Source organism: Manacus vitellinus, unplaced genomic scaffold (genome assembly GCF_001715985.3).
Source record: "Manacus vitellinus isolate BGI_N305 unplaced genomic scaffold, ASM171598v3 scaffold_9_pilon, whole genome shotgun sequence".
In the NCBI taxonomy this organism is placed as follows: Eukaryota; Metazoa; Chordata; class Aves; order Passeriformes; family Pipridae; genus Manacus; species Manacus vitellinus.
The window spans coordinates 3,227,319-3,253,790 of record NW_021940917.1 but is presented as its reverse complement, the minus strand read 5'-3'; the positions used below and the strand labels follow the sequence as shown (position 1 = coordinate 3,253,790).

General features: G+C 36.7%; 1 protein-coding gene across 4 annotated transcripts in view; it reads right to left on the bottom strand.

Annotated features, from left to right (window-relative positions):
- Window positions 1–11,548: 11,548 nt before the first annotated feature.
- AP3S1 (adaptor related protein complex 3 subunit sigma 1) overlaps window positions 11,549–26,472 on the bottom strand; it is a 31,976-nt gene continuing 17,052 nt past the window's right edge. For 3 of the 4 annotated variants that reach the window (XM_018086035.3, XM_018086038.3, XM_018086036.2), the window contains 2 exons: window positions 22,000–22,107; window positions 11,549–12,845 (listed from right to left, as the gene is read on the bottom strand). In XM_018086035.3, the coding sequence (XP_017941524.1) occupies window positions 12,717–12,845; window positions 22,000–22,107 (237 nt within the window). In that variant the 3' untranslated portion in view covers window positions 11,549–12,716. Of the gene's footprint in view, window positions 12,846–19,056; window positions 19,099–21,999; window positions 22,108–26,472 lie in introns of all 4 variants that reach the window. The other variant, XM_018086037.3, reaches the window with a different exon arrangement.

The window sequence follows — 26,472 nt, the reverse complement described above, 5'->3', positions numbered from 1 at the left end:
AGTCAAAAAATTACTCAGTTAAATAAAGCTTCACAGCAAGATCTAGCTTTTAGTTTCCATTGTTCCTGTCACAGCCCTATGCACTGAGGTGCAAGAATGTCAAGGAAGCTGGTTTTTGCTCAGCCTTAGAAATATAATTTGCAGGTTTATTGGTTTCTTTCCCAATGTGCGGCTATACAGACTTATGGCTTCCACTGATTCTAAGTGGAGCCCCAAATGGGAAAAGTTCAGCTCTATATTTTGTTAAAACTAGAGTGATTTTTTTGAAACACACATTCTCTCTGGATTTCCTGATCCCGCCATTTCCTGGTACCAAGGACTAAGGAAGAAAAAGCCGCAGATTGTATAAAGTGGCAAAATCAATAGTCTGGTTTGCAACCTCTCCCTACAACCCTCATAACTTAAATTAAGTTGAAGGGATATGAAGAATAATATAAAGATATGTTTTAGATAAACAAATAATGGTAACTATAAATACAGGCACCTTTCTCCCTGTATAACATTAACTGCCACCTGAAATAAAGAAGCTTCTCTACCTTTTGAAAATATTACATTTTTGCTATTGCATTATAAAGAAAATAAAAATGTTCCATTTCTATTAGTTTGAGATGTTAAATATAGAAAAAAAATCATCTTCTATAGAGGTTTTAATACAAGTTAGATGAATGTGTTGGATGTTGCATGTTTTCAAACAGAGAAAAACCGTGCAAATTAAGTAAAGGTCAAATTTCTTGTGGTTGAACCCGTGAAGTAAACACAGAACATATTTTGTTTGTTTGGATCTTGGGGGAACAAACTGTTTTTATGGTGGAGTAGTTATATTACACTAAAGTAAGCACTGTAATGTATTGCATTTCAAAATCGCATATTTATAAAATAGGGAATGTACTGACAACCAACATAATCAGTCTCAATCACAATCACAAAAACTGGAAAAAAATTTGAAGAGTGAAAACTTCAAAAAAACCCCACACCTTTATTTTCTAAATACTAACATACAAGGAAATAATACATAACAAGGAAAAACCTTCACTATGGGCTGCTGTGAATCATTAGGATCTAATAGTGAAAAATTGTTTATTATACATGACTGTCTTACATAAGTCTGATTCAGACTGTTCATTCAAAATGGCTACATTTGAAACATCTTGTCTTGCTAAACCTAAACCCCAGTAACCTCCTCATGATTCAGGTCTTAATGATGCTGTATTTTACCTTAACTCCTGCATTTGCCTTTTCCTAGGAAAATGTATGATAAAAATAAACATTGTAAGTCATCTTTAGTGAATACGACTTGGCAGGTATTTTCTAAGTTTTACTAGTAAAATTAAGGAAGATAGTATCAAGACTAGTTCAGAAGTGTTTAAGAGGAGTGCCTGCAAACTTTTCCAACTTTGAAAACTGTTCCTGTTCCATTCAAGGAGAAACACAAGATTTTTCAAGAGTTCCTGCAAAGAAACAGGGAGTGAGAAGTTCAGAGTAGAGAATAACATTTTGTTATTAGAACTACTGCTTAAGTGCAGGACGTCACCTGTCCATGCACCAGTGGTGCTTTGGTAGTTCCTTTGGTTTTAAGCAATAATTGCATGCAGTGAAAACTGTCAGCAAAAATTCCTGTCAACTCTGATTCACTCATTAACAGCTTTGGTCACAACTAAGCACCATTTTACAAAACTCTTATTTTATAAAACTCTTATTTTGCAAAATTCATAATCTGTTGAATCGACACTGCTCTCTCCAGATAAACAAACTGTTCTGTATTGATTTACAAGTGGTTACATTTGGGAATTACTATGTGGTAGGTCATTGTGACATTTCTAAGTAAACAATGATGTCGAGCATGAAAATACTAGCCTCTGATTGTAATCCACTGAAACATGAGATGGACCTTAATATTCCTAAAGGAGGAGCAATTTAAGCTGATTAGTTGTAGGGATACAAATAAACACAGTGTGTTTCTAATTACATCAGTGAGTCACAATAGAGTTCAGGTTAATAAAATAGTTTTGTGCGCCTGAAGTTCTACAACCTCTTCAAAAAACAGTTGCTTGTCGTTCTTCCTTTCCCCGAGCACAGCTGATCACAGAGCAGCATTCGCTGATCAGCACAGCTGGGATAGTTCAGGTCACAATCCCGAATGCCTCTTACATGAGGACATTTACACTGTCACTGCAAAGCACTTCCCAAGGAAGTAACACAGTCCTTGCTGGATGTGCCAAGGGGTATGACTGCTTGACTGTGGCAGAGCTTCACAAGTATACTACTAAATAAGTAGATCTGAAAACATCCCACCTGCTCAGATCACCTTAAACTCAAAAATATTTAAAAATTTCTCAAGGCTATTGTCATAACAAAAAGGACAGACAAGAGAACATATTTAAATAAAACCAAAACTTCAAAACATAAACCCGAGGGATTTAAGTATAATGGTCTTTGCTACCTCTTATGGGTGGATTTTTTGCATGCTATTACTTCTTCATTAGGGGTAAATGAATTTTCAGACTAGAAATGCACTTTAGACAGCGAGAACTCTAACTTTCTGAGTGCCTTACTTTTGTAAGATTCTGTTCAGTAAAAAATACAGGAAAGAGAAGAGAGGTTACTTAAATTAGAAGTTTTGTGGGGGTGCTTTTTTTTTTTTTTTACACGCATGAGGAGGGGTTGTTGCTTTAAGATGTAGAGAAATGATGATAAATTAATTATGATAGTTGGGATTATTCCTCAGTCACCATGCAATGGTACTCTATGTTTACACTGCAGAGGTGCCTTGATGAAACTGCCATGTAAGGCTATAATTTATTCATCTTGGACAAAGTACTTTTTCACAGTTATAAAAAGAGTTTAGAGAAGTAGTAGAAAAAGTAATTACTGTACTTCTATCTATCTATCGATCTAACTAATCTCCCTCTTAAATCCATTCCTGCACACTTAGAGACAACTGAGAAATGCCACAAGTTAATGAATTTCCAGTATACATCCGAACCCATTTTCCTCCATACGCATCAGCAATAACCCCTAGAGCCCTTCTTTGATTCACATTCCTCTCTCTGCTAGTCCCTCCACCCAAGAAGTTCCATAACCAGAAAGGCACATGCAATACCATTTAACTGTAAGTTTATACTAAAACAATGCATAAATAAAAACAACACAATTTTTACATATTCACTCCAAGGCTAAGAAGCTTTGGAGTCCAAATAGCTCCCATTTGGACATGTATACTTTGGCAAATACGCTAGCATAACTCATGCAAATTCCCTAACATGAATAAAATTGATTTTATTCTGTGGCAATTACTGTGTTCACAAAACAGAATAAATGTGTGTTTGGTATTAAGATTTCATTTATGGTGGAAAAGTCTATCCACCTGGAGAAGACATTTCAGAGCGGTCTGAAAATTTCCCCCATAATTTTCCCGAGGGGCTTGATAGGATCCATATTGTTCATCCAGTCAAATGACTCTGCAGCAAAGTCACAGCCCTTCCTGAATTTCTCATCTGGCAGTCCTCTAACAAACTTCACCTCATGCCACAAAGTCTTACAGCAGCAGCATTTTTATTCCTACCTTCCCATCCTACATTTGTGAGTCATCTGGTTTTTTTCTTCCCTTCCTGTCCTTGTCAAGAAACTCCCCTTTTCAGTTTCTACTCCAATCCTGAAGTTTACTATTTCTTTCATTTGAATCCATTAAACTAATGGATTGTGTCAAAAATAAACTCTTGTCTGATTCCCAGGCAAGGAAGCTCAATGGTTCTCATGTAGAAATCCTGGAGTTACAGTTGCCTCTCCAGCTAAAGCTGGATGGGAGCTACAGCTCCCCCTGTGTGCTGTGAGCCAGTGACTCAGAGGGTCTTCCCACACGTGAAGTTGTGGACCCTAGCTGTCTATTGGACCACCTATAAACCAATGCTTCACTTGAACTGCCTCCCCCCAACCCTCATCTGCTAAATCTATAATAACAATAATACTGATCATAATGCTGCTGCTGCTGATAGTAATCCTATCTCTACAAAAACTCTGAATGAGGGAATAGATTTTTTTTATATATACTGAAACTAAGAAGGGAAAAAGAGAACAATTTTGTTAAGGCAAAGGAAATATATGGTGTAATAATTAACTTGGGGACAAAACAAAATCATATTATACTGCATTTGCACTGGGCCCATGCTGAAACTCTATGTGCTAAACAGATCTTTGTTTGGCCATTAAATGTCACTAAATAAGTGAAAAGCCACTAGCATGTCTTCTGGTGATGGACTGTCTCCCTTTTCTTTACTGTTCTCTGTAACTTGAAACATCCTGCATTCAGCCTCCCTGCTGCTGTCTAGACACAGCCCTGCTTTTGCCATCCACTGTGGGGTGGGTCTGCAGCCAGAAACCACAGCAGCACATCCTCAGCCCTTGCAGGACTCTCACACACATGAATGTTGAAGGGCTCATTGGACACTGCAGTTTCTTTAGCTCTTCTAAACAATTCAGGTGCTAATGTTCCACCTATCTCCAGTTAATGAAGATACAATCCACAGGACTAGCCTGGGAGGAAGTGAGTGAAGTGCCTCCACTTTGAAAATTCACTTATAATTCTTGTCATCTCCATTAGCAATTACAGCCCTTTTGAATGGTGCAATCTTCCCAACATATCTGAACTGCTATTTGGAATTTTGTTGATAAAAAGTGGTGAGGAAGAAATGATGAGTGGAAAGAACAAGGAGAGACATCTGGAATTATGGAAGCATGTCCTCCTAAGAACAGGTATGACTGCCACAGTGCACATCAAACAGTGAGTGGATGTTATACACCACTGCAGTCAAGCTCAGAGAAGAAGATATAACAGATGAATTGCTAAATACACCTCTGAAGTATGAAACAACTGGTTATTTTCATTTTTGCTTTCTATCAAAAGGCTTTGTGTTGCTTATATTCTTAGAAATCTAAATAATATCTAAAAAATTGAAAAAAAATGGATGCCAAGCAAACTAAATGACTGTGGAATATTATACATTCTTTTGGTGAGCAGGAGAGAAATTTTCTGAAAAGGAAGTATCGCTTTGGAATTCCAGATTCCTGGCACTGAAATTAACATACATGCTGAAGGAATCCAACCCTCTGCTCCTTTTAGCCTGCCATTTACTTAATAGGTAGTACTGCTAGAATGGGGCTAGGAGAAAGGGGAGACTAGGGAACTCATCTATTACCATCACACACCTTGAATATTCACTCCACCAGCAGCCTTATTACTGTTTTGCATAAGAAAGTGCACAAACATGGTGTAAATACTTTCTTATGTTCACAAACACTGCTATGTATATATATACTACATAGCACTTACTAAGAAACAGCAAGTCTTCTCTTTTCTCATATTCAAATCCATTTGCTTTTTGTCTTTCTTTGTTAGTGATTCCTCATGACCCATGTTGCCTTTAGATAAATGTTTGTCAGAAAAGTAAAATTAGACTAACCAGCACTGTCAGAAAAAACACACATATTTTAGCAGTTTAAAACTCACTGCCTTTGACTTTACCCCAAAAAAGATCTGTTTTTGCAATGGCTTGTCTGTTTTCATGTAAGTATCAGTTAACTCAATAAATTATTTCTCAATTCTGTCACATTTTTATCCTCAGATTGTAAAACTACCTGTTTAGCTTCTTCTTTTACAACCTTCCTTATACTTTGTTTTCCTCATAGCTCTTCTCTTGGGTGGCATCCTTTTTAAGCTGCTCTGCAAACTACCAATTTCTTTTGCCCAAGCCCTCTCCACAATATTTCTCTCATGGAAAACCTAAGTGAGATTTAGCAGGAAGCCTTTCACTATGCATAGTTAGGAATGAATTTAAAATAATGACTTCCTGCATGATGCAAAATCCTATTGAGTTACTATCCTACTACCTTGTCTTCTCTCATCCTACTAACTCTCTTACTATTTTCTGGGGTTTGGTTGGGATAGACTTGATTTTCTTCATGGTAGCACATATGATGCCATGTTTTAGCAAACAAAAACACATACCCTTGTTTCAGCTATTGCTGAGCAGTGCTGCCACAGCCCCAAGCAAGGTCTTTTCTAACACCCCACTTTTCTGACACCACCCCACTTCCAGCAGGTTGGGAGTGCCCAAGGGACTGGGAGGGGACACAGCCAGGCCATGTGTTAATTCATACTGTGCTAACCCACAGAGCTTGGATATGAGTATTCTAGTAAACTGCAACCTAACAAACTGAAAAGAGTAGTGGCATTAAACTACTTAAACAAGCTGTAACAGATTCCACAGAACTGAAATTTCCTGAGCCAAGGAGGCTCATTTAATGGGGTAATACTTGGAAGCTTTTTGGAGTCCGTTGCACTGATGCCAGGAGGGAAAGGACAAGTACTATTTCTTATCTTGCTTCTCATTTCCTGCGTGACTCTAAATTGTAAAATGCTCTCTCTGTTCTTACCTGCTGATTTTTTTCCTGAAGATCATCTCAGTAATAACACCTCTTGCCGAAGAGCTGCAATTCAGGCCTTTTGTGTAGCCTCACATGACCTAGGACAATTGTAACACCTCAAGAGGCTTCCTCAGATTTTCAGTCCTATACTACAAACTCAAGTTATCCATTGGCAAGAGGCTCTTGCACTAACTTTCTTTCTCCTTCCTTTGCCTGCACTATGACTCCAGCATACAGGTCCACATAAGGCCTTGTCTGTAACCAACAGTCACCTGTCCTTGATTTTAAAGGAGCAAGGGAAATCTGAGCCAGCATGCAGATGCCTGTATATACATAGTTGTATACAGCAACATATTCACAGAATCATAGAATGGTTGGGGTTGGAAGGGGCCATAAAGATGATCTGCCATGGGCAGGGACACCTTTCACTAAACCAGATTGCTCAGAGCTCCATCCAAGCTGGCCTTAAACACTTCCAGGGATGGGGCATCCAAGCTGGCCTTAAACACTTCCAGGGATGGGGCATCCACAACTTCTCTGGGAAACTTGTTTCAGTGCCTCACCACCCTCACAGCACAGAATTTTTTCCGAATATGTAATCTAAACCTACTGTCTTTCAGTTTGAATCTATATGTTGCAAGGGCAAGCACATCCTGAATGAGTGCTCAATCCTTTGAAGAGGGACAGCAGCCAGGATGTGCCCTGCTGGACTTTGCTGGAGGTATCTGTGATGATACCCACCCTGAAAACACACAAAAGACAGACACACAGACAGCCCTCGCTGTTGCAACAGACTTTGTACAGAGATGCAGGCAGGCAATGACACAAGATGTCAGAGTGTCTCAGGAATAAAAGGAATTATGAGTTTTGTCCTAGGGTGATCCAAACAATTTCGGACATGAATTGAAACAGCACCTAACTTGGGAATGGGATGGCCTTTGCTTGTGGGGATTTCTAATATGGGAAAACAGCAAGAAATGGACATTGTCACTCTGGCGGGAAGGAAGCCATGAGAAAAGTAAGGAGAAGCAGTTCCGTAGGGTAGAAAGAGGAACTCGAACAAAGAATGAAAGGAACTAATGTTGCTAATAGGTAAAAATGTTATAATATTGTAGCTAGCAGCAAGAACACATGGCCTGAATGAACAATTACAGCCAACTGTGTAAAAGGTATAAAAAGCTTACTGAAATAATTAATAAATGTCTTTGGTCTCACCATCATGTGAAGTCCACGTCCCTAATCACCACGTTTGCTATTCTGACACATATCAGCAAAGCAAATGCCTTTACAATAATAAAGGCTATTTCAAGTTTTGCTTCTCTTGCAGATGGCTTGGTCAAACTTGTTTGGATGAGACTTTAGTGGAGATGCAGGTGTCACGTACCATGGCTACACCAATGGCAGAAGTTTTTTAGGTGCACACACAGACTACTGATCATGCAGATACACTACCAAACACCCGGGTTATGCAGTTAACCCTGCAATCATCTGAAGCTGTGAAATTCAACTTGCATCCCACAGCAACTCTGCTGGCCAAGTGCTGAAAATGCTCAGAGAAGAGGGCCTGTGGATTGGTCTGTGAAATCTAACAGAAAACAGTGAGACCACAGACTTGTCCATCAAGCAGCTCATCACAATCATCATTACTGGCCTGTTTTTATATCCAGCTCTGGTAAAATGCTTATAGCCCTGTTCAGGAAGAATCTGGAGAGGAATTTGCTCCACTCTTTCTGCAGTCCTGGCTGGCTGGACAGCAGAGCCAGCTCAGAACAGGACACCAAAGGCCTGATGTGCTGCTCAGTTTCAGAAGATCCAAACTGGGCAGGAAACCAGTGGAATATGTTCACAAGTGTGCCTGTCAATCTGCCTCATGGGATCAATGCCAGATCAACTCAAATGTCCCCAGACTCCAGTCACAGGCATAAAAAGAAAGGTTGTCTCAACCTCCAGTTCCTCCCAAGTCAGACCACACTCCTATTGTGTCACAAGGCCAAAACCTCTACAGACAAGAAATCTGGCTGCTAAATTGACATTGCAGTGAGACTACCTTTGTGTTTTCACCCACGGGTTGGAAGCAAAACCATTACCATAGTATTTTGAGGTAATCACTGAACACCAAAACCTGCAGGGACAGATCATTTCCCTTAATGGAGAAAGGAAGAGAGATTTATTATTTGTTATGATAATCATAACTGCAAATAGCAAAGGATTATTTTCTGTGAAATTACTTGTTCGCCTTTAGTCAAGTTTTGGCAGTACTTGGCTGCTTTTCTTCCTCCTAGTAAAAAACTACGAATACTCTCTGCAAAAGTTGAGAAGTATATTTTCTGCAAGACTTAGGCTCTGTTTAATAGCTACAAACAGACAATTATTTGATGGTAATTGACATTTTAATTTCCACTTCCTTCAGTACGCCCTACTAGCCAAGTTCCCATTCAGCTATTAGAGGTCTAAGTAAAACTCAGGACTAATTTTAGCATTTATTGGAATGTGCTACTAGAAAGAAAAGGTCAAATGTGTACTCACAGGAAAGCAGCACCAATTCCTGTCAAGCAGAATGAATCACAGCAGCAACATCTGTTTAAGAGGGAGAATTTTGTATACAGTTGCAATGTAAAATATTCCCTTTTCCCAAAATATATTCAGAACAGAGGTTCACTATCCAGGGAGGAGAGGAGACGCAGCACCTGTACTGTCTGTGCTGCTGATACCACAGACAGCATTCCCTGCCAACATGAAACACTTACCTTTTAACAAAAAAAGAGTCAAAAGATTTTTTCAGCAGTACTTACTGCCCCTGCCCCAGTAGGAAAACTAGCTGTTCTGTTTCAAGTCTATGGAGGCAGATGAGAATGCCTACTCACCCTACTGAAATGTTATCCTTTCTGCTGTTTCTATTTGTTTAGAAAAATCCATCTTTCAGTTCTAAGAGATGCCTAGAGTTAGGAAAAAATGGCTTTCAGTGATTCATTTGCACATGCTGGTACCCTGATAACCACCATTTAAAAGGCAGGCTCTATGGAGGTAGAGTATTGCAAATTAGTTGCTTGTCTTCTGCAGCTGAAATATGACCCAAGATGACCTTTTCTCCTTTTAAACAACATCCAATGCAAATGACTGATATTATATATATCTACATACATATCACATATGTATATACACACACAAATACATATATGCTAAGCATGTTTTTTTTCTTTTATAAAAGCACTAAAAACATCTAAATTTATAATCAAGAGTTTAATTATTTAGAGCCCACAGCATATTTCCATTTTAAAAACTAAGCAGTAGATAAGAGGAAACTGATGAAACAGGAGAAAGAATTCAAAAGGCACATCATTCTCGCGAAGGTGAAGAACAAAAGCAGATCAGCATTGTGGCAAGCCTATAAATATTTGAATATAACACAAGACAAGCCCTAAAAGATAAAGAGAAAGGATACCATTTTCATAATTTTTATCAATCAAGTATCTCATCTTCCTCTGTTAGGCTTTATTTCAAGGCCCAGCAGTGTCAAATGACATGGTAAGAGGACAATATCTCCCCTGTCAGACTGAAGACACTCCCCTGGCACAGGTTCAGATACACTCAAAGCCCAAATTGTCATATCATCTCTGTTTACCTAGGGAAAAAGTGCTTTTTACCTAAGGAAAAGAGGCTTTCTGTATGGTGCACCTCTTCTGAGGGTGAGAGAGAATTTCACTTTGAAAGGAGTGCTATTTTACTGTGAAAAATCTGATAAAGCATTTCTTCCCATGCAAGGATTTTCTTAGTAAGGAAGCAACAGCTGTAAGCTACAGCCTCACAATTAAATACTTGCTGGCTTGTCACAAACAGAGAAGCTCCTTGAAAAGCTCTGTGTAGATGGAAGGGCTGTCCAGAAAAGAATCTTTTCTGGCAGAAGATGTGTCAGGTTGGAGAAAAGTAGCACAGACAACAGTAACAAACCCCACAAAACTAAAACAAAAGAGTTTAAAGTGGTCATGTAATTGTTAAAAGCAAAGACCCAGTTCTCTAAAATGAATGACAGCCTGGCCATTGACAGATGAGAAGTGAGAAATTAACCTGAAACATGCTTCATGTCAAGATGCAGACATATTTTCTTTAAGACTTTGGATGTTTGATTCAAATAAAACCAGAAAATATTTCTCTACAAGGAATGTAAAATGTCTTAACTACATAAGCTTACAAATTTGAAAATGAACCACAAGGGAAAAAGTGAGACAAAAAAATTGAGGACTTTGAAGACTTTCCAAAATTGTGAGGTCCTTTCACGAATAGCCCAAAGAACTTTATGTAGGTCAGAGCACCAAATGTTTCAAAATTTCCTATTTATCCTTTGGCAGTAGAACTAACTAAATCCTCGCACAGGGAACAATGAGGAAAATTTTCAACATCTGTACTTTGAATGTCACATGGTCCATGCATTAACAAGAAAAACAAAAGTTGGCAAAAGCAGGTGAAATTATAACTTCCAGATTTGTACTAGGTAAACTGTCTAACTTGGGAATAGTAAATAGCTCATAGGTGAAAAAAAAAGGCTGTGTGTTTAATTCTCTCAATTTCTTCAGCAGAAATGATAAAGAGGCAGTTTACTAATTATACCCCACCTGAATTGTCTGAAGCTTCAAACTAAGAAAGCTGACACAGAAGAATAAATATTCATTTCAAGAGGTATGGAAAGAGCAACTCTGTTTTCAAAAACATTTTAAAAACAGTATATGTTACTTGATGCATTCTAAATGCAATACAAAGAATATATAAGAAGTTGTTCCCCCACCACCACCCCTGCCTTAAGAAAAACATTAAAATTCCTTGGATTGTATCATATTATCTAATTAAAAAATAATTTTTCTTTCTTTTTCTCTGTCAAATACTCCCAAATGGCACCAATGTTAGTTACTATGTGATTCATAGTGATGTGATTCAGAGTTTATCTCATGGGCTTTGTCTTAACATTCAACTGAAAAGAACACTTGGTTTACATCAAATCCAAATTTCTGAAGTTATGCAAGACTTCTCAGACTAGTCCTGAAATGTGTAGTCCTTGATACAATATTACTGTATTTTTATATAGAGTATTAATGGAATAATTTTTTTGAGGAAAAAAAAGGCTTTAGAGGAATTCTTAAATATCCCAATGATACTTTTATTATTATTTTAAACAGACTTGTACATCACACAGAGCTTAAGAGCATGATTATAAAAAACAATCACTATCCCCCTTGATGTTTTTTAAATCACAGAAGAGTTTAAGAGCTGAGTAACTTACACAGAGGTGATAGCACTTAGATTTCTCTGAGGTCTTGACAATACTGTGTATCTCATAAATCTAATTTGTGAAGTAGAGAATCACAAAGATCACCAGGCACAGAAGCCTTAATAAAGTATCCCCATTTATCTTTCCAAAGTGCCTTTCCTTATCCCATTATTTGACAGACTCACATTTACAGATCTGAGCTGCCCAATCTCTTCAGCCCATTCTGTGCTTCTCACAACACACAGAGCAACCACAGAGGCCCTTTTTCCCAAAACAAAGTAAGACCATCAGGGAAAGTCTATCAGACTGTGTAAGTATCAACATCTATATGTAAACAGAAGTAATTAGATCTTCAGTAAAGGCAGTTTCTTCCTTCAGAATAATAACAAACAGCTTTTGTGAGAAATGTAAAGAGCCAATATGTTCAACACAATACCCCTGTGTAAGCCCTTCAGAGATAAACTACAACATTAATGCCTGCTACAACAGTATTTATATATAGGCAGTTGGCTCCATGAAAAGGAAATATGTGTTTTATTGCAAACAGTAGACTTCAGACAAATAGGTATTTAGAAGTCCAGTTTGTTATGATTTTATTTAAACAAAACATGAGTTTAACGTTTTCATGCAACATTTGCACTTAAGTCTTAAATAATCATGACAAACAGAAGTAGTTAAAGAATGCACTAATTATAGACCTTGGTGAATATACAAAAAAACCTCAGTATTATAGGTTATACAAAGTAAAGAACATCTTGAATACTTCCCCAAAATACTGCAGCAGCTGAGACACAGTGATATGCCTTAAAAGGGCATAGGAATGTAATTTAGAAATCACATGAGACCTACCCCTTTCCTTTAATTTTACAAACAAGACAAAAGCAACATTCAACTCCACACACTGATTTTTCAGATTATATCTATGCAGTACCTTGAGTTTTATCCAAATAGTAAAAGTTAGACACATTTATTAGTAAACAATTATGCGGTAAATCTCTATTACATTTCTTCCTTGGTATTACCTGGAATAGTCATGTTATTTAAAAGTGGGCAGGTTTGGTACTTTTATACTGATGTCACCGATATTAATATTTCTTGGGATCTCTGGCAGATTCATATTCTTTACAGCTGAAACAGCCCGGGCTGGAGCTCCTGCTAAACCAGCCTGTATATAAAGTGAGGAAAAATGCAAGTCAGGAAGGTTGGTCACAAGAAGATTCACTATAATATAAGTAGACAACTAACTTTTCAAGTAATTCCATGGTAACACAGTTAGAAAGACCAGATGGTAATTGTGTTTGGAATGAAATGGGTTACTTGGAAATATAAACCAGAAAGAGAAAACAGTTCACATATTCCTTTTTATATGGTAAAACACGTAATGTCAACTTGATGGAAAAGTATGAAGGGGAGGAATAGGAGGCTTATCAAAGCACAATGTAATGTGCACATTCTAGAACAGACAATCTTGATGTTGGATGTCCAATGTGCTGTCTGCCTCTTACCTATTCTAAAAGTTAACGTTTCACTGTTGACTAACATTGGTTACAGGTTCAGAATATGTGACCTCAAAGTAACAAGGTGCTGAATGTCAGCTGAATCAATGACTATATATATATATATATACACACACAAACACACACACACACACACACATATACATACGTAAAAGGTATTTGGCTTAGTCAAAGATGAAAAGGATAAACACCTTGTATTTGTGGGTGATAAAAGGCGTGCCGACAGATCATTTCTACAAACCAACTAGAATGATCTGCTGTCCCACAGTATCTAGTTATACACTAAAACATCTGCAGCCCTCAGGCACACTTAAACATTACATAACAACCTGGTTATGCCTGGTTATGCCAGTTAATGAAACTATTAAATTAAATTAAATAGTACTTATTTCTTATTAAATCCCTCTACTGTATGTAGTCTCCCTTCATGCAAAGCTAGAGCCTTTCTGTATAAACACACAAGTTTTACAATATAGAATTATTGACTTCCACTCAGTTCTCTTTCAGATAAAGTCACTGCCAGGTTTACATACTAGCATATCTTATGAAATGCTAACAATTCATAGCTCAGAGGCCTTAAGGCATAAAGAAAATTGTCCTTCCTTATTGCTTCAGAAGAACACCTCTCCAAAACCTTGTTATTTTAAGGACTACTAGAAAAAGGCCAAATAGTGTTACTGTATTTGATGTGAAAAAAAGATAATATTAATTTTAAGTATGGAAATGTTTCCCCTACAAGTTTAGATTCTCTGTGCATTTATAATTAGCTGTGTGGTTTTACTTCAGGCTTGCCATAAAAGTGTAAAAATAATTTTTGTTCTTGCAAGAAAAAAGAACCGTGGAAGATTTTAAAAACCAAGCTCTTATTTGCAGAAAAACCAGCATATTCCAAATTATGTGAATATGTAGAAAGAATTAACTTTAATTTTGGTATTTTAAAAGTACGATTAATAATATTCAAAAATAATAAAAACCACAACACGATTTACAGAACTACTACAGTTTTAGAGTGTGGCATCTTGCAGGTCCAGTAAAAAGGAGCAATCCACAAGAAACAAAGCAACATGCTAGAAACTGTTAAAAAAAAGCCAAACTAAACTTGTATAAATGAAAGGTTTTCATTAAAAGTTTGTCAGAAACTAAAGAAAACAGTGCATTTGCAGATAAAATAATTCTGAACAAGAAATACAGCAAAACAAGAAGAAAAACTTAGAGAAGGTTGTGTCATATTTGGTTATTGAACAGTGTTGGTAGATGGCTACTGCTCAAAGTATAACCTTTTCTGATCCTTGCTTTTCATTGAAATTCATTGGAATTACATGATAAAATTACTGAGGAGTACACTTGACTTCAATGGTGTCCACCTAGACTACTGCTCAGAAGGAGACAGACATCCCATACACTTCTCAGATAACAACTCTACTTTTTGAAGGCTGTCCAAAAAAATATTTTCTCCCTTTTACTGCTCTGAGAAATAAATGTAAGGTCAAGTTGACGTAAGATTTCCACTTAAAATCCTACCTACTGTTCTTCTTTCTCCCTTCAAAAATATAAACCGTAGTCAAAACAAAACCAATTAAAGTTTCTTATTTTGAACTAAACCTTTTGTATCACGTGGAAAGGCTAAAGCATCACAGATCCCTAGATCTTAGTCACAGGAGGATTCCCAGTACCGGGAACAGAGACCAGAAAGCCATGAGTCATCTATTAACAACATCTCCCCTGCCAAACACTCCTCTATCAGACACGCCAAAGTTGCGAAAAGCATGTGGGTGTAGCGGAGAAAGCTCAGGAAACTTACATCTCTAATGTAATCAAATACTCTCACTTTGGCCCTGACAGAATCCAAGTTAGCAGTTCTCAGAAGCCCAGACTAAGTTAAACTAAAAAGGTGCAAAAAAATATTTTCAAAGCCTCTTTTTCCTTGGTTTCCCTTATCGTCATCAAGTCGATCAAGTTGTTCACTTCAGAGACTCTTTCAATTGCAGTATCTTCATGAAGGGGAAAATCCAGACCTAACAGTAGTAGCATTAAGAAATACAAGTATCCAAACCCTGCATCCCTGAATCTGCAATATCTTATAGGAGCAGTATTAGATATTGCAATTTCTTACTATTTATTAAAAAACAGTGCAGAAGGCATGAAGCTGCTCAACACTGTCCTTTTATATTTGAGAACTTGAAAATACTAACTTCAAATCAAGATGTAACTACCAGTGAAGTTTTATTAGATAAAACAATAAATGCTTTCAATCTTTTAAATTCTATATTCAGTAACTGGAGAAAAGTTATTTAAGCAAAATCAAAAGTGGGGTAATGTAAACTGTTTTCCATTGAGAAGATGAAAATACTAATAAAAAGCAATGAATTATACAATTTATAACTGAAACAATGGGAAATTGGAAAAATATCATAAGTGATGGACATGGTCCACACAAACAGGCATGGCTGGCAACTCAAAAGAGAGATGCCTTCTGGGTGACTAGGATGGAGATTCCTTACCCTAATTTAATGAAAGTTATTTATTCTTAGTAGACAAATAACAGTTTTAGTATAACTGGTCATCATTTTTACCTACCTGCAGCTATCCTCTTTATACAGACTTACAGTCCCTGCCTCCCGCCCCAATGGCATAGGATACAATGGAGACACAATTGAGAATTATTTAAAATACCACAATTGACATGACCATTGCCCTTCCACCCCCCTATACAGTCACAACTTCCAATACTCATTTTTCATGAGGACCATTCTGGAACAGGATCAGTGTACATCCCTGCCAAAACTGCTACAAGTGTCAGATTACCTCTTTCTTTGACAGTAAGATTGTCTTTCACTATCATATGCTGGAGTAAAGATTTTCAAACTCTTACATTCTCTTCTCTTGTACTTCTCTGTATTAAGTGAGTATGTAGAACAGTGTATATATAATACGCACAGCAGAATGCTATTTAGCACAATTAATACAACCCTGTCAAACACAATACAGTATTTCTAAGAGAGAGCAAACAGTTCATAAAAAATGTCTAATGGATAAAAAGACTGAAAAGTACTTGAACTCCCAAGATGGATAACTAATACAATTCAAATGCTACTTTATCTGAACTCCTTAGCATTCCTTTTTAGCCTGTCTAACAGTGCACTAGTATGCAGTTCTTCCATTTACTTATCATTTCTTGTACACAAAGTGAACTGTATTTACAAACACAAGTGTACTACAAGAAGTACTTCCAGCCCTCTGTGCCTTTTAAGAGTTTTCTAGAGGTACCTGATTAAAAGAGTTCACTGTTAACACTGAACTCAACAAGCTTCAACTGTCTTTCTTAACACATAATTCACCAGGTAAATTGGTAAGGTGTAAAGAAAAAAATCTGTTTCACTTGAATAAAACCAAAACATGTAGCAAGCTTTAAACGTGCAGTGAATATCACAGAGAGTAAATGACTGAAGCAAGTGAAAATGAAACTTCTTAACACATATTAATGAAATTTCAGAAATACAAAACAAATTGCATACAGCTGGTATTACAATAAGCCAATACATCACATTTTTGCTGCAGCTGCTTTGTACTCTCAATTTAATTTGTTAGTGAAGGTTGTGCTTTTATGTCGAAATGCTGCCCGTTAAAATGCCAAGTTCCATTACTGCAAAAAACGCTTGTAAACATGTTCATACACTTTTAAAGTGAAAAAGCAATAACATATACACAAAAAAATGATGCCATTTTATAGACTGAAACAGATATATTTAATAACAGAACTTTTACTATACTAGTCCTGGGCTATCAAGTGAGAAATATGAGCTGTCATTAATTTACTTAGTTCATTGTTAATCACTATAGAAATCAATTTTCTTTGTTCTTATCATCATCCTTTCTCATAACGTCCCACAGATAACTTCATATAAAAGTGAACCCAACAACCTCGTTTTACTCTTTAAAAAGAAATTCAGGTCATTTGGGAAAAGTATTGCACATCACAAACACTGTTAATATGCACATACAAATTAAAAAAAATATTCAAACTGTCATCCCAAATAACTCTACACAAAGCTAGCTATCACTAATATATAAGAATACACAGCCTACTGGAAAACAAAATAATGAAGGCTAACACTTTGCACAACAAGCCACCCTTTTCCAGATATTTTGGAGGTGCCAGGACCTCTCTGCTGCTGATGCTTCAGAGCAATGCTTCTTTTCAGAACAAGTATGACTTCAAAGCAGCAGGGTTATGAAATCATGAAAGGATGTAATACATAATATAAAGGAATGATCATGTCCCCTGCTTATGAGGTTAAATAAATGAACATAATTAGAGAAAAACCAAAATGAAGTCTGCAAGTATATCAAAATGAGGCCAAACAGATAAGAAGACTTAAGACATACTCTTAGAAATTTTAAGCACTTGAATCACAAAAGGAGTAATGGATGGGAATGATTAATCATTTCTTTGTTTGTTTTTCATTGCCAGACCCAAAAATAAAACCAGAATATGTGTGAGCAAAACATAGAAAAAGAAAACTAGCTTTGCACAAAGAAAAAAACAAAAAAGAAACCAAACCAAAATCTTGGAATCAAGCTCCCTAGTGTTACCAATGAAATACAGACTATATGTTAGAAGTGTTGATGTATTAGGCAAAGAAAGATCACGTGCTTGATTTTCTTCATGTGCTGTAGCATACTTCAAAATTATGCTGTAGCATTCTACCCAAAACTACTTTTAACTAATGCTTTTACAACTCAGTGCCACTAAATCCAATTACAGAATTATATTTGTTGAATTTTAAAGGTATTTCAGTACTTTATCCTAAAAAGATTACATAAAAAGTAAAGAGCAAAGCTATTCATAAATTACATAACCTTAATCTGCTTAAGATTCCACCTATTTAAAATACCTGCAGTTTGAATACACATATACTTAAAATGAGTGGAAATTAATTTTGAAGTACTGCCATTAACAGTGACTGACATTCAAACTGTTGAGCTGAACTCAGTGTTTCAAACAACAAATGACAAATGACAATGACCATAAACTGAACTTCAAACATAGATTTTCCTCCTTTTTCTGTTCCTTGTTAATATTCATGTTCGGTGACTACAGTTACCAAGATATCTTGGAGCAAAATCCAGTGATTCAGCTTATAACAACAGCAAATGTACATCTGAAGTTGAGTACATGCTGACGGCCGTTCTCGTTTTATGTTTGATATACTTAAGGTTGGATAATCAACTTTGGTATGTCTATGTCATCTTTACAAATTGCACCGATAATTTTATTCTCCATGTATAAAACTATTGGGTTTGTTGGTTCTGGGGACGTAAGGGTTAATGTTTCCTTCATCTGAAGGTTATTCTGAAACTTCTCTTTGCAAGCAGGTAAAAGTTCTTTGTTTTCACTTGGAAATACTAAATGGTTAAGCAAAAGAGTTCACATTATTTATTTTAGATTATCAGTGACAAGACTGTCCCAATGACAAAGCTATGTCATCATATCATAATTTTGTTATTTGTGTGTTCAATATTTATTGAGATTAATTTTGCAGGGTTTTTGGTTAATATTCACACAAGTTCATACTCCTTTGTTTCTTAAACAATGATACAAAGAAAAGTTAAATTCTAAAATGCAGGAAGAGAAACAAAATAAAAAATATGATGTCAATGGAAAGCTAGTAAAATACACTATAGCCAATAAAAAGATGAGGGAACTACAAGAAACTAGCACAAAAAGTAGGCTACAAGGACTAATATGGGTATTTTTACACATAATTTTTGAGTCTGGCCTACATAATTTATTGCCTTTGACATCATTTTGCTTTCCCTTTTTGTTAAAAGTACATTTTTTCTAAAAGTCAGCAATACCTTTGTCTACCTGTCCTGTCTGGGAGACTGAAAGATAAAGGTCTGCAAGAGAGAAGAATGGAAAGAGCTAGAAAAGATCAGGAGGTTCGGAAAAAGAGGCCCAACTTAAAAGTCTAAATCACACGCGGTTGAATACTCCAAATAGAGAAGAGGTAGCCCAGGTTTACCTACAATACTTCCAGAGGCTCTGAATAAAATCCCAATGACCCCTCTCCCGAAAAATTCCCTCCCTTTACACAACAATCCTTTGGTTCTAGAAGGATTGACCAGAAACCCATTCAGAGATAAATACTAAACTGAAAGGCAGGGAAATGCAATTAAGACAACATTTCTCAGGGCAGAAATAGTTTCCTTTGTAGCCCATCCAAGCAATATAAGAGCTGAATCACAAATCAAAGCTAGGGACTCCCTTATAGTGGTTTAAATAATTAATCTCTGTTGAAAACATTAACAAATTCTTTGAGCTGATAACTTTGCTCAAATACATGTGAATTTATTAAATACATTCAGTCTTCTTCACTAAATTCGAACTGAAAGCCTAATTAGAAATCTAGTGCATAACTAAACAAATACCTAATGTCAAATGGCTAAATTCTGTATATTACTGGAAGCCAGGTGGGCACAATAAAAACTGAAATATTTCTTAAAATGCAACTCAGTTACAACTTTATTAGTTTCATTACTTCAGCTATAAAAGAAAAGGCAAATTACTCTTGAAGTAGCTGCTTTATGAATGCAAGAACTATGATGGATGTCTAAAAGCCAAAGAGACTAAAGCGACAGTTCTGTAGCACAGGAGGCTCTCCTATAAACTACAGACTACATCAATAATTTCTAGATTTTAAAAATAAGCCATTTTTTTAAATTAAAGAAAACTAAGAAGATCCACTAGTTTTGATTTCTTAGTGACCAGCATTCAAAATTTATTAAGTTATTACTGAGTTTGATTTACATGGATTTACTTGTATCTTGAAAATATGTGTTCAGGAAAGACATACTGGAAGATTTACTATCTTGATCAAAAAGACAAAAGGAAAAGAAATAGCAATCAGGAAATTTCTGTGGATACATATGAAACAAATGATTAATGATCTGAAGAAATAGTTACCAGGTATTGTGATGTATCTCAGTATTACATTAACTGTTAAATTTGAAAAGAAACAGTCACTGAACTAAGGGGAAAAAAAGTATTTGTTGTGAGCAGCCTGTGAAATGTTCTACTCCATCCCAGTCACCAAGTGTTTAAATTTATCACTGCTACTTCTTTACCTTCTATAATTCATTGCTGAGTGTAAAAGAACAAGTTGCTATTTGCTTTATACACATTCCGAGTTGAAGATGTTTTTTTTATATCTTGAACCACCTATTTTTATACTAAAAGTATTTTAAAAGAATGACTTACTGATGAATAATAGTAAATAGCAAAGTATTGCAGCTGGCTGCACTGAACTGATGTGTTTCAGATGACCAGTCAGAGACTCGGCTACAGTTGATTTGGTAACAGAATTCACATACTTAAGCGCTTTTGGGTAAAACCAATATGTACATAATACATGGTAGGACATAGTTGCTCAGTGAGTTCAGCTTTTGGGAACACTATGCTACTTTTCCATCAAATAAAAAAAATGTATTCAGAAGTTATTCAAATATAGTAAAAATTTATGAGAATAACTCCAAATTTGAGAAAAATATTAAAATGAACATTTTGGACATCTTCAAAAATCTACAATGCAGTACTTCCAGATGCATATTGCTACGTACTATATCATATCATACCTATCTTTTTCTTGTTTTTCACATATTGTTGTCCTGTTCTTGGATACAATTTGGAAGTTGTGCAAAACAGACAATTAATTGTATGAAAAAAACTTCAGGTGGCACAGTGTGAGACTGCAGAATTAGGAGAACACTATGCACAGTACCAGAAAAAAAGCTGAAGAATTCATTTCTGTGCTGCATTACAGTTAAAACTGAAGGAAGTTCTCTGGGTCATCTCCTAAAATGTCATTTAGTTCATATTTATGCCACTGGCAAAATTTCAGTCTACTGAGCTGACTTCAACTTTAGAAATAGTCTCCAATTCAAGCAAAGATTTGTTGAGAAATTTTAATATTATGCTTTGAAAATCCGATGATGTGTTCTTCTGTGGAAATACTCTCATCAATAAGAATCAAACACAGACTTAGCTAAGAGGTACTAGCAGTATTTTGGCTTATAAGGTATGTCTGGTGATGTTAAAGGAACAATAATATTCTGCATCATAATTAAAGTCATTCTAAAATCCTTTCTTAGTCTAAGTGTCTTTCCTAAACACAAGTTCAACAATTTTTGAATTGAAAAGGGTTTCCCACAACTTACGTGAGCTCCCTCACTCAGACCATTATAGGTATATAGAGAATATAATTTTCTCACTCACTGAACACCAAAGGTTCAGATTGCCAAAATCGCAGAATTCATATTTACTTTAAAGGGTCTAAAACTGGGCTTTAAATTCTACCTAGTCCATTTTGGCCTGATTTACTTTTTTGTGTTGCAGTATTACTGCTGTCATTTATTTCAGGTGCTCAAAACATACTCGCAGACAGTAGTCTTTGTAGACATTTTGTAGACCTTTATCTAATTTTATTTTGTTAGAGTCAGTAGTCCAGCATAGTATACATGTTGGAAATAAAAGGGTTTCTGCGAGACAACTACAGAAGTATCTCAATAGCAATGGCACACAATGCTATTAGATACAAATAGCAAAAACTAATCAGCAGTGAGTCTAAGCAATTATTACTTATGATGAAAGGTACAACATCCTCAGATACTGTAAATTTCTGACATTATAAGCAAGCAGCTTATACTACGTAGTTTGCTAGGGAAGGACAAATAGCATTTTAGAGCATGCAGTTACTACAACCACGTTTACAGTTCACAAACTACACAGTGCATCGCTCTTACCTCAGATTTCTCCAGTTTATTTTGAGCATCAATTTGAGTGACAATTTCATTCATGTTGGTCTCCAAAACCATTCCACCCATGACCATTTCAGCCAATATGTTATGGACCTAAAAGAGACCAAAAGAGAATTTAAAAATGCAAGACGCCCTCCAGATGTTATTCTGGAGAGAATAACATCTCTCCAGATTGTAGATCTCTTCAATCTGGAGAGATGTTATTCAGATTCCTCAATGCAGGAAAACATATATTCTGTAAATCACTTAATTAATGTTAGCAATTAATTTTAAACCATTTGGGAACAAAGCTCACAACTTAATTTTCCTTTCTCCAGTACCTTGTTTGCTCATATCTCTGTTACGAACTCATCTTCTACACCCTTTCACTTATCAACGCCAGAAGAAACTTTCACATTCCTCTTTCTTTCAGTTCCTGCATTCTATCCAATGATTATGGACATAAATTCTAATTAGCATCAATAGCAGTAATACTCCTAGGGAGCAGGTTCTACGAGATTAAATTAATTACTCACAAATAGAGGCATAAAAACTACTTCAGGCTACACTTGCAAAGGAAGAGAGATGATGCTCACCCACCATGTGTATGTATCAAGATTAGTCTTGGAAGTAGAATTGACATTCCTGAGCTACACCAGAGATATGGAGACTTCAGCATCTAGGACTAAGACTGAGAGCTAGACCTTGAACTGAAGGACCACATAAACCAGCTGAGGACATTAAAGAAACGGGTATGTTCAAATATGGGAACTATTATAAAATATATACACGAAAAAAGGCATTGTTTTTTTCATTAACCAAAAAGTTAACAATAACCACTAATGGCATTTAGAAGACAACACATCTCTACTATTCATGATGGCCACAAAGTTTGGTACAAAGTGTCTACAGTAAGTACACGTTATGCATGACGGTTCAGAGAACAACTCTATGATGTAACCTATCTGATGAATTTTGTTCTATGAGGAGGCACACATAAACTCAAGAAGCAGTCAAGCTTAAGCAATAAAAACTAGATTCAGAGGTCCCTTTCAGTGTAAACTATTCCACAATTCTAAGAATTAAAAACGTGAACTGTAATAATAATAAAAAAAAAGGCTTCTTGAGCACATAGACCACAGACAACAGATCAAGGTAATCACTTCTTGGCAACCAAGAGAAAGAATTGGATTTACATGTTCAAGTAAGCATCTCACCAAGGCATCAGTTGCCCTTAGTGTAAACTCTGAAAGAAGTCTGTAACATGCCTGCAAAGTCTGCAAACTACAGATTAAGAAGGAACTGATATGGGAGCACTCTCTGCAGACAAAAAAGGGGTAAAAGGCAAATTTCAGGCTTCCAGCCAGCTGTAGCGTTGATGCCATAACTATATAAAACTGCAGCATACTGTTGTCAACATTCAGCCCTCAGCAGTTATTGATGCTATCCTTATTATGATGGATGCAGTGAAGAAGGAGAATGAACACAATTCTGAATACAGCTTCTCACAAGTAAATTTGCTCATAATTGAGACTGCACATGCAGATTTACAAATACTACATGAAAACAACAGCAGGAATATAATTTTTTTTCCTAAAACATACTCCTTCACAGAGGAAATCTTAGTATTTCTCTATCAAAACATTAAGAAAATACGCTCCTTAATCTTCTTAGTCATAAAGAAACATTACTGCCTAGCAGTTCTTCTGATATTTCACAGTCTTTCATATTCCAGAAGATATATACCATAACATTTGCCTTTCCATCATCCAAGTTGCTTTAAAAAATGAAAACTGAAATTTCTAATTATGCTTTGAAATTATGAAATTATGCTTGGTTAGGAAAGCCAAAGCACTGACAGAAGTAAATCTGACCAACAACATCAAGGTTAACAAAAAAAGCTTCTGTAGGTACACTGGTGATAAAAGACAGACTAGGGAAAATGTGGGTCCTCTCAGGAAGGATATAGGAGACCTAGTTAGCCAGGATGTAAATGACTTTTTTGCCTCAGTCTTCACCAGCCAATAGTCAAGCCACACAACCCAAGCTGCAGAGGGTGGAAGCAGGGACCAGAAGAATGAAGAACTGCAGACTGCAGGAGAACATTGGATCGAAGAGCATTTAAGGAAACTGAAGGTGCAGAAGTCCATGGGACCTGACAAGATACATCAACAGATCCTGAGGGAACTGGCTAAGACACTATCCATCATATTTGAGAAGTCATGGCAGTCCAGCGAACTTGCCACCAACTGAAAAACAAGAAACTTAACCTCCATTTTTAAGAAGGGAAATAAGGAAGATCTAGGGAACTACAGGCTCCTCAGTCTTACCTCAGTGCCTGGCAAAACCATGGAGCTGATCCTCCTGGAAACTATGCTAAGGCTCACAGAAAATACCGAGGTGATTGGTGACAGGCTTCACTGATGACAAATCATGCCTGACAAATTTGGTGGCCTTCTATGACAGGATTACAGAGACTGTGGATGAAGAAAGAGTGACTGACCTCAGCTACCTGGACTTGTGCAAGGCATTTGACACTGTCCCACACAACATCCTTGTCTCTAAACCAGAGAGCCATGGAGTTGACATCTGGACCACTCCATGGATATGGAAAAAACTGGAAGCTCACACTCAGAGAGTTGCAGCAGCTCCATGTCCAAGTGGAGACCATTGATGAGAGGCTTCCTCAGGGAACCTTGGGACTGGTGCTGCTAAATATCTTTGTCAGTGACATGGGCAGTGGGATGGAGTGCACCCTCAGCAAGTTCACTGATGACACAAGGCTGTGTGGTGCCATCAACATGCTGGAGGGAAGGGATGATGCTGGAGGGACCTGGATAGGCCTGAGAGGTGGGTCTGAGTGAACCTCATGAAGTTCAACAAGGTCAAGTACAACATCCTGCACCTGGGTCTCAGCAGTCCTGAGCAGAAGTACAGTCTGGGCAGAGAATGGACCAAGAACAGCCCTGGGGACAAGGACTTGGGAGTGTTGGTGGATGAGAAGCCAGCAATGTGTATTTGCAGCCCAGAAAATCAACCCCATCCTGGGCTGCATCAAAAGCTGTGTGGCCAGCAGGTCAAGGGAAGTGATTCTGACACTCTGCTCTGCTCTTGTGAGACCCCAGTTGAATACTGCATCCAGCTCTGGGGCCCCCAGGACAAGAAAGATGTAGACCTGTTGGAATAAGTCGAGAAGAGTCACAATGATGATTAGAGGGCTGGAAGACCTCTGCTATGAGGAAAGGCTGAGAGTTGTTCAGCCTGGAGAAGAGAAGGCTCTAGGGAGAACTTCCTGAAGACTTCCACTACCTAGAGGAGTCCCACAAAAAAGCTGAAGAGGGACTTTTCACAGAATATATAGCAATAGGACAAGGAGGAATGGCTTTTAGACAAGAGAAGGCAGACAGGATATCTGGAGAAAATTCTTTACTATGAAGATGATGAGGCACTGGCCCAGGTTGCCCAAAGAAGTTGTGGGTGCCCTGGCTCTGGAAGTATTCAGATTTGTGTGTGCAGATTTGAGCAACTTGGTCTAGTGGAAGGTGTCCCTGTCCATGGCAGGGGGGTTAGAACTATTGAATCTTAAAGGTCCATTCCAACTGAAACCATTCTATGATTCTATGATTCTGCATACTAGAAAAACTTTATTCTAGTTTATTATCTCTTTTCAGTGATTCACCAGTGGAGACTTAAAAAAAAAAAATCTTAACAGTAGTACTTATCCTATACAAATTCTCTGCTTCCAAATATCTCCAGCTTAAAGATTTCTGAAACAGAGACTGCTTGCTGCTTCTTGGTATAGTATTGCATTTTATAGCTTCAGTTAGAATTTTTTCTTTGGTTAACATATCTAATTACCTTTGAACCTACTTAAAATATTCTTGGTATCTATGATAAAATGGAACAGTGACATTCTATAATTTAGTTATCAACCACAAAAAATATTTTCTTTGTTTCAAACTTCCTGAGATTTTATCTGATATCCCACTGCTCTTTATTTCTGACACAGTTGTTCATTTTCTTCAGGCTTGTTCTGGCTCTCCAACACCTTTCTTCTACATACTTCTTGCTTCTCTGACTCCAATATCTTGAATATTTAACTTTTTCCTCCATGCAAACTTTTTCATACTTTGGATCATACTTTCTCTATATTTTTTCATACTTTTAGTATACAATATTGAAGACTAACACATACTATTTAAAAATGTTTAAAGCATGGATTGCTTTAGAGAAGCTTAACCATTTTCTTTGTATTGCCCCATTTTTCTTTTAAAGGGAGAAGAATGTTTTCTAAATAACAGTATATAATTAATTATATTTGTTAATCTGTATATCACAGCCATGACCAATAATGTTATGTAACTATTGTTAATCCTTTGACTTCCTTCTCTTAAATACATAAGTTTGCCCATATATGAGCAGCAGCAAGACAAAAATTTTTAATATTAACTGGTTTTTCTTTATTTTTTCATTGTAAAT